The 8,641-nt window shown below is 55.8% G+C and overlaps 1 protein-coding gene across 1 annotated transcript in view; it reads left to right on the top strand.

Annotated features, from left to right (window-relative positions):
- The window catches only part of DHX58 (DExH-box helicase 58), an 8,896-nt gene extending 2,119 nt beyond the window's left edge, over positions 1–6,777 (top strand). Inside the window, exons 4-12 of the mRNA XM_007447166.1 lie at positions 584–697; positions 1,287–1,413; positions 1,567–1,758; positions 2,438–2,700; positions 3,239–3,388; positions 3,481–3,642; positions 4,328–4,518; positions 5,791–5,887; positions 6,185–6,777. Of these exons, the coding sequence (XP_007447228.1) occupies positions 584–697; positions 1,287–1,413; positions 1,567–1,758; positions 2,438–2,700; positions 3,239–3,388; positions 3,481–3,642; positions 4,328–4,518; positions 5,791–5,887; positions 6,185–6,370 (1,482 nt within the window). The 3' untranslated portion in view covers positions 6,371–6,777. The remainder of the gene's footprint in view (positions 1–583; positions 698–1,286; positions 1,414–1,566; positions 1,759–2,437; positions 2,701–3,238; positions 3,389–3,480; positions 3,643–4,327; positions 4,519–5,790; positions 5,888–6,184) is intronic.
- The last annotated feature ends 1,864 nt before the right edge of the window (positions 6,778–8,641 follow it).

Genomic DNA, 8,641 nt, shown 5'->3' with positions numbered 1-8,641 from the left:
CGGGCCTAGCCGCTCCGCGGCATGTGGGATCCTCCCGGACCGGGGCACGAACGCATGTCCCCTGCATCGGCAGGCGGACTCTCAACCACGGCGCCACCAGGGAAGCCCTTAAATTTTAATTTTAATTAATTTATTTGGCTGCGTCGGGTCTTAGCTGCCTTACACGGGAACTTCGCTGCGGCATCGGGATCTTTCATTGCAGTGGGCAGGCTTCTCTCTAGTTATGGGGCACGGGCTCAGTAGTTGTGGCGTGCGGGCTTAACTGCCCTGCGGCATGTGGGATCTTAGTTGTGGGACCGTGTCCCCTGCACTGGAAGGCGGATTCTTAACCACTGGACCACCAGGGAAGTCCCTCATTCTGTTACTCTTTACTTATCACCTGTCTCCCCAGCTCCAATGTAAGATGCTCTGTATCCCTGGTAACTAGAACAGCACTGGGCATAGAGAAGGAGGGCAATAGCTATTTGTTGAATACATGAGTCTCCACTCCCAATGGCCCTGCCTCAGCCCATCCTGCCCCAAAGCTCTGCCCATTGTCCCCACAGAAGCCCCCATTCCAGTGAACCCCTCTCTGTTGCCCCAGCTCTGTGCCAACCTGGACACGTGGCGCATTATGTCACCCCAGGACTACCGCTCCCAGCTGCAGCACAGCCACCAGCCCTGCAAACAGTACGACCTCTGCCATAGACGCACCCAGGTGCATGGGGGGGGAGGGCCGTGGCAGGGGGTGGGGTCTGGTGTGAAGTTAGAGCACCTGGGGTTGACCTCTGACTCCACCCTCACTAGCTCTGTGGTTTCAGGTTATTTGCTTTTGTCTCAGCCTCCATTTCCCCTTTTTGTGAAATGGGGCAGATACAGCCCATGCCCTCAGCCTGCTGTTTCGTTTGACTCAGATGCCACCGTGGGCATCTCTCAAACCCTGGGCACGCTTTGCAAACCGTAAAGCTGGGGCACTTTGTGCTGAGGCTGTTCCAAGCTCTCTCTTGCGGTGCAGACACTGTCTGGTGTCTGCTATGATAGGGCTGGACAAGGACTAGACATCACTGTGCTCAGGCCAGAAGTCAAGGATTCCGACGTAGCAGGAGCGGGGTGCAGGACCCCGACCTCTGCCTCCAGCCAGGACTCCTTTCACACCCCAGCCGGCCTCCCTCTGGGTCTCCCTCCTGTCCAGCTTCGATGTGCCGGCAGTAGCGGCGCAGCTTCACCCGGAGATCAGCGTCCCCTCTGGGTGCCCATTCCCCCGATGTGTGTGGGAAACCCCTCACACCCTCACTCTTCTCGTCCAGGATCCGTTTGGCGACATGCTGAAGGAGCTCATGGACCAAATCCACGACCATCTGGAGATGCCGGAGTTGAGACGGGACTTCGGGACGCAGACCTACGAGCAACAAGTGGTGGAGCTGAGCCGGGAGGGTGCGAGGGGCAGTTCTAGGGAAGGGGTATGCGGCCGGGGCGGGCCGGGGCGGGGCCAGCCTGGGCGGAGCCTTTCGGGGGCCGTAGTCTAGGCGGAAGTGGGCCCTGGAGGGGCGTGGCCACTCAGGCCCTGCGAACCCTGCCCTCCCTCAGCGGCTGAGGCGGGGCTCCAGGAGCGGCGGGTGTACGCGCTTCACCTGCGTCGCTACAACGACGCACTGCTCATCCACGACACGGTCCGTGCGGTGGACGCCCTGGCCACTCTGCAGGATTTCTACGACAGGGAGCGCACCACTAAGACCCGGATCCTGCGTGCCGAGCGCTGGCTGCTGGCGCTGTTTGATGGTGAGGCTCGCAACTGAACTAAAGGTCAGAGGCCAGCCAGGACGCAGGTGCCAACGTGGGTGGGGAAGGTGCCAACGAGGGTACTGGGGCCCGAATTTTCTAACCAAAAGTCAAGGTCGTGGATATGACAAAAGATAATATGCCCTCATTTGTGAAGGTTTGCGTAGATATAAAAATTAATTCATGTTTTTGACAGAGATTTTTTTTAAAAAAACATTTAATTGGGACGGTCCTTGAAGGTTTGGGATGTGTGGTACCTTTAAACTGGGAAAGTGAGGTGGTCAGAGGATGAAATGTAAGGCTAGAGGAGGCCTCAGCACAGGCCGGAGGGCAGGGATCTCTCTGAAGAGACCTGAGTTGAGTCAGACCCCGGGAGCAAAGGTTAGCATGAAAATGTCCAAGGTCATCCTGGTAGCTGGGTTGAAGAGGGGTACTGGATGAGGTATGTGAGCAAAGGATTCTACACTGTAGGCCCCCGACCTAAGGCTGGGCAGGCAGAGGGTATCCTTCAATGCGCTTTTGGTGCTGTTCAGGGGAATTAGGCAGGAGCAGGTGTCGTCAGGCACCCCCGGACCCCAAACTCCTGTAATCTTATCCCCATGAGTCCCCCACGCCCAACCCACGCCTTGCCCACCTCCAGACCTGAGTCCTGCGCTTATGCTTTGGGCTTTTCTGGCAGACCACAAGAATAAGCTGGCCCACCTGGCAACTCGTGGCCCAGAGAACCCGAAACTGGAGGTGCTGGAAGAGATCCTGCAGCAGCAGTTCAGGAGCCCTGACAGCCTCCGGGGCATCATCTTCACCCGGACCCGCCAGAGTGCTCACTCCCTCCTGCTCTGGCTCCAGCAGCAGCCAGGCCTGCAGACAGTGGACATCAGGCCCCAGCTGTTGATTGGGGCTGGGAACAGCAGCCAGAGCGCTCAGATGATCCAGATGACTCAGGTGTGGGTTCTGGGGAAAGGCGCTGAGGGTGGGGCTTCCCTAGTGGAGAAAGGGAAGGGACAGAATCTTTAGCACAGAGCAATGGGGGACTGATTAGCTCCAGGCAGAGGGCAGAGAGCTGGGGGGAAGAGGTAGATGCTGAGATCCCCAGTGTTGAAGGTTCCCCCAATCTGGAGATCTCTGGGGGAAGAGAGGCAGAGGCTTGGGGATCTGCAGGGAGAGGCGAGTGCTGTCCTCAGGACAGGGAATCAGGGGTCTGGGGTCCCTTGCATGAGAAGAAGAGGTCCTGAGAGCTCCTAGAGTAGAGGAGCAGGGACCTTCAGGGACTCCTAAGGGAGACGGGGGTTAGATGAGTACCTGGGAAGATGAGCAAGGTCCTGGGGCTACTTGAAGATAGAGGTGGGGACGCAGGGTTCCTAGGGAAAGGGGACAAGATTGTGAGTAAAAGGGCTAAACCAGGAGAGGCTGGGCTGGCAGGAAGATAGGCCTCAACCTACCTCATTTACCATCCTCTTTCTCCTCCCCCACTTCCCCCCAGAGGGACCAGCAAGAAGTGATCCAGAAGTTCCGGACTGGTGCCCTGAACCTCCTGGTGGCTACGAGTGTGGCAGAGGAGGGGCTGGACATCCCCCAGTGCAAGGTGGTGGTGCGCTATGGGCTCCTGACCAATGAGATCTCCATGGTCCAGGTGCCCAAAGCATCCCTCCCCGAAACAGCCCTCAAAGGATGCTGTGTGGGACCCCAGCCCCACTCAAGCCCCTCTGTTTTCTCTTTTCCCAGGCAAGGGGCCGTGCCCGGGCCAGCCAAAGTGTATACTCATTTGTGGCGGCCCAAGGTAGTCGGGAGCTGAAGCGGGAGCTGACCAATGAGGCGCTGGAGACTCTGATGGAACGGGCAGTGGCTGCTGTGCAGGAGATGGACCGGGCCAAGTACCAGGACAAGGTTTGTGGGCAGCCTGAGTACCCTACGGGGAAGGGGTCTGAAGACGCTCTGCCTAGAAGGTCTCTGACTGCACACACATACACTCCCCTGGTCCCCCTTCCTCTGGGAGCTAGCCTGGCCCACCTGGGGAAGATCTGAATGAAGGGAAAGGTAGAGGCTGGGGGTGGGGCTTCCAGGGAAGGCAATGGCTGTTCTCCAAAATGCCTTGGAAACAGGCCTTATCCAGGGCTTTGAATTTATCCTCATCACCAAATATTTTGTGTATCTGTGAGAGCCGCCTCACAGCCCTTCTGGAACCAGGCAGCAGGGAAACAAACAGGCACATCCACAAAATAAGCCCAGAACCAGGGCTTAAGTCAGTTCCCCTGAGGCAGGGTCACTATCGTCCAGCCTTGTTCAGGATGGTCCCTATTTACTCCTGTTGTCCCAGCATAATTATTAATGATGCCCCATGTTAGATTAAAAGAAGCCACTTTGCACAAAATCCTCCAAAGAGGGAGTAAAGATTCAGCAAAAAGACTTGCCTTCCTCTCATATTTTTTTCCACAGAGCTGCCTCTAAAAAGTCCAGGGATGGTTGAGTGCTAATAATCTGAGGTCTTTGGGAGGCCTTTGTCCCCCTGGGAGCATTCCTGGGGTCAGGTCTCTCAGGCCCCAGCCATGCCCCATGCCCCCTCCCACCCCAGATCCAGGATCTGCAGCGGGCAGCCTTGGTCAAGCGGACAGCCCAGGCGGCCCAGCGGGAGAGTCACCAGCACAAGTTCCTGGCAGAGCACGTGCGGCTCCTCTGTGTCAACTGCACGGTGCCCGTGGGCTATGGGAGTGACCTACGGAGGGTGGAGGGTACCCACCACGTCAACGTGAACCCCAACTTCTCGTGAGAACTGCAGAAGGGGCTGTCGGGATGGGAGGCGGGGAGAGAAGAAGGGTATGATGGGAGATGGAGAATCCCTCCCATCCAGACAGTGCTTTGAGGGTTTGGAAGGTTAAAGAGCATTTTAACAACTACCAAGTATGCATTTTCACAGTAGTCTGAGTAGACAGGTCTTATCATCACCCCACTTTACAGGTGAGGAAACAGAGGCTCAGAGAGGCTAAGTGACTTGCCCAAGCTCCCACAGCCCCTACGTGGTTGAGCAAGAGCTGGAATTCAGGACGCCAAATGCTGAGGGGCCACAGACTGGCCCCCTGGTCCTACCTACTTTGTTTTTTAATATTTATTTATTCATTTATTTTGGGCTGCATTGGGTCTTAGTTGCGGCACTCAGGATCTTTCGTTGCAGCGTGTGGGCTCTTCGTTGTGGCGTGCGGGCACGTGGGCTCATTAGCTGCAGCACATGGGCTCTGTAGTTGAGGCGCACGGGCTCAGTAGTTACGGCACCTGGGCCTAATTGCCCCGCAGCATGTGGGATCTTGGTTCCCCAACCAGGTGGTCCTACCTACTTTGAAGACATCGAGAGGGGCTCGTTGTCCCTGAGCCATCCCCTCATCTTCCACCCTCTAGAGGGTAACCTTTCCCCATTCTCCATCCATTCATTATTTATTAGGTACCTGCTATGCCAAGGATCTTCACACAGGTTCTCTCATTTGAGGAGGTAGCATTTCAACTAGGACTTGTCTTGAAGGATGCACTGGGTTGGAATGTGAGATGAGGAGAGGCAGGGATGATGCGACGGGAGTAATTCTGGTTGACTTGAGTGGAAGAGATGGTGAAGGATGAGATTCTGAAGGAACACAGACTGGCCTGTGGAGGACCTTGAAGGTCGGGCTTGAAAGTTTAGCCTTTGTCCTGTAGGCAATGAGGAGTCTTGGAGGGATTTTGCGCAAGGGAATGTCAGGGTCAGGTGTACATTTGTAGAGGGACACTCTGACAGTTGGTGGAAGGATGATGTGGGGTTGAGAGTAAGGATGGAATGGGATAGAAGGATGGGGCAGGGAGAGCTGTTGGGGGACTGTTGAAATCATCCAGGTGGGTAGTGCTGAGGCCTGAGCTTGGGCAGAAGAAGGTGCCGTGGAGGCAGCATAGGCAGAGTGTAACCTCTTGACAGGCAGGAAGGCCCAAGGCCCAGGCGCAGGCTCAGCAGGCAGGAGGGCATGAGATCTGGGGCTGGGGTCCATGAGGGCCGTGGCCACTCCCATTCTTCTCCAGGATCTACTGCAACGTCTCCCAGGAGCCTGTGGTCATCAACAGAGTCTTCAAGGACTGGAGGCCTGGGGGTGTCATTAGCTGCAGGAACTGTGGGGAGGTAAGTGCTGGGGCCCTGGCCCTTAGCACTAGTCTTGAGAAGTCCTCAGTCTGAGAGAGGAAGCCCAGCCTCTGCCATCAGGGTGCCCTCACTGGGATGGGGGAGGCAGCCCTGCCCCAGGAGCTCCCAATATGAGGAGTTCCACCCCTGTCTTAGGGAGCCCACAGTGTGATGGGGGAGATGGCTCTCAGGCTGAGGTGGGAGACATAGGCCCAGCATTCATGAACTCCAACCTAAGGAGAGAAGCCCAGTCTGAGGACGGAGATGCAGACCTGCTCATCTCTGTCCCACCCACAGGGCTGGGGTCTGCAGATGATCTACAAGTCAGTGAAGCTGCCAGTACTCAAAGTCCGCAGCTTGCTGCTGGAGACACCGCAAGGGCGGGTCCAGTCCAAGAAGTGGTCCCGCGTGCCCTTCACCGTGCCTGACTTTGACTACGTGCAGCACTGTGCCCAGAGCCTGGCAGACTTCTCCCTGGACTGACCATCTTGTCCCTGCAGTGCCTGCTGTAGCCTGCAGGGGGCGGGAGAATCCACAGCAGCCAACCATCTCCTGGGCAAAGCCTGGGTCCAGCCCCTCCCTCCCGAGTCACCAGCTCCAGGCTCCCGGCTGACCAGCCACAGAGGAACCCTGGGCACCCAGGCTGGCTTGGACTCCCACACTGAGGAAGCAGCTGGAGAGCCACAGCTCATCCCAGACCCCCCTTACACGTACACAGACACCTTCATATGCAATGGATGGAGCTGGTGGGGGGAAACTGAGGCAGAAGAATGGCCCCACTGTACTAGGCATCGCCAGTTTCCCTTGGCTTCAACATTCCTTCCCTGCCAAGGCCACTTGTAGGCTTTGAGATTCTCCATAAATTAAAAATAAAGGAGTAGAACTCATGTAGAAAATGGGTGGTATTTTTAAAACAGATGTGTTGAGGTATAATTGACATAACTGTACATATGTATGGTGTGCGATTTGATAAGTTTAACGTATGTACGCGCTTCCACAATCAAGATAATGAACATCACCATCACCCTCAAAACTTCCTTGCTCCCAGTGTAATCCTCTTCCCCTTCTCCATCCACCAATCTGCTTTGTGCTGTATTTCTCTCTCTTTTTTTTAGTTAGTTTTGTCTTAATTAATTAATTTATTTTTTGGCTGTGTCAGGTCTTGGTCTTGGTTACGGCATGCGGGTTTCTTTCTAGTTGTGGCACGTGGGCTTCTCTCTAGTTGTGGCTTAACTGCCCGTGACACGTGGGATCTTAGTTCCCCGACCAGAGATCGAACCTGCGTCCCCTGCATTGGAAGGCGGATTCTTAACCACTGGACCACCAGGGAAGTCCCTGTGCTGTATTTCTAATGTTCAAAGCTTTTTTAAAAAAAAATTTTTTAACACCCCTCTTTATGGCTATCATGTAACCTTGATTTGGAGAGAGCATCAAAAGTCTAAATTTGAGAGCCACTGAGAATGTGAGGCCTTTCTGCCTCCTCCACCCCATAATAGGCTCAAACCCCAGTGCCCCCCTCTCCATCCCCTCCTAACCCCCAGGTCATCTCCCCTGGGCTGAGGAGAGGCTGAGATCCAGGATTTGAGGGGTAGGGCTCAGGTAGGCTTGGGGGGGTGTGAGAAGTTGTAAAGGCCTAAATTTTCTGTTCTCGTTTTAACAAGAAAGAAAGAAAAAAGAAAGGCAAGATCTAGGTTGATTCTTCAGGGAAAGGGCTATTTCTGTAGTAAGCAGCCCAGCAGGCAGGAGTCACCTTCAAGAGGAAGGGAGGGGGCTAGGGCAGAGATTTGAGAGCAGGATGGCAGTCCTTCCTGCCATCTAACCTCCTTCCCTCTGGCTACATTCCTGGTCCTGCCTAAGGGGAGATGGGAAATAATGTGCACTCCCTTCTCCCAGCATCTTTCTTTGTCTTCTGATTGAAGGGTGACATTTCAGTACCGGTCATTTTGGCCTCCACTCCCCCAGAGAGTGTACCCCTCTTACCTAGGGCCTCTCTTCCTGCTATTCTCCAGTGTTCCTTGGCCATGGCTCCAGGAGTCACCCTTCTCCTCTCTCCTGTCCCATCTCTGCCTCCCAGGGCCCTTTCTTCTGCCCCTCTGCTCCCCACTTCACCTTCACTTGTGATCTCTCCTGCCAGCAACGTGCCTTTTACAGGTCAATAAAATTAGCGACTGGGGGCAGAGGGAGGGGGGCAGGGGCCCAGGGGTGCTAAGCTCAATGGCCTCGAGTGTGGCTGGATGCACGGAGCCCGGATGCCTGTCATTCCAGGGCTAAACAGTGACAGCTGAGGGACCTGAGCTGGTGTTGAGGGCAGGGGTGGGGGTGGCGCGCGCGCGCGCGCGTGTGTGTGTGTGTGTGTGTATGTGGCTGTGTTGCTGGGAGAGAGATGGACTGAGGATAAAGATGACCTGGGCACCTAATGGTCCCCTCGGTGGCCTGAGCCCCTACACAGCTGACCCCTGGATGGGGGGGGCCCTGACTTTAGAGGACGTGTCCTATCGCGCACCCACCTTGCCTGGCTGGGAGAGCTTTCCTGAGCTCAGATGGAAGGGGGAACGCAGACGAGGAGGGGCTCCCAGACTTGCTTCTTCGTGTGAGGGGGTCTTCATGTGGAGCCACTGCCTCCAGGGCACTTGGGTAAGGCTGCCTGAAGGAGGGCACTTCATGAGGTCCTCAGGACCCAGGAATCCTAACTCCCAGCCCTCAGAATAACTAGAGCTCCAGAGCCTCCCTAGTGGCCCGGATGCTCCACCCCTT

The sequence above is a fragment of the Lipotes vexillifer genome, unplaced genomic scaffold (genome assembly GCF_000442215.2).
Source record: "Lipotes vexillifer unplaced genomic scaffold, Lipotes_vexillifer_v1.1 scaffold541, whole genome shotgun sequence".
NCBI classification, from domain to species: Eukaryota; Metazoa; Chordata; class Mammalia; order Artiodactyla; family Lipotidae; genus Lipotes; species Lipotes vexillifer.
The sequence above is the reverse complement of the archived record's forward strand: the minus strand, read 5'-3'. Positions and strand labels throughout refer to the sequence as shown.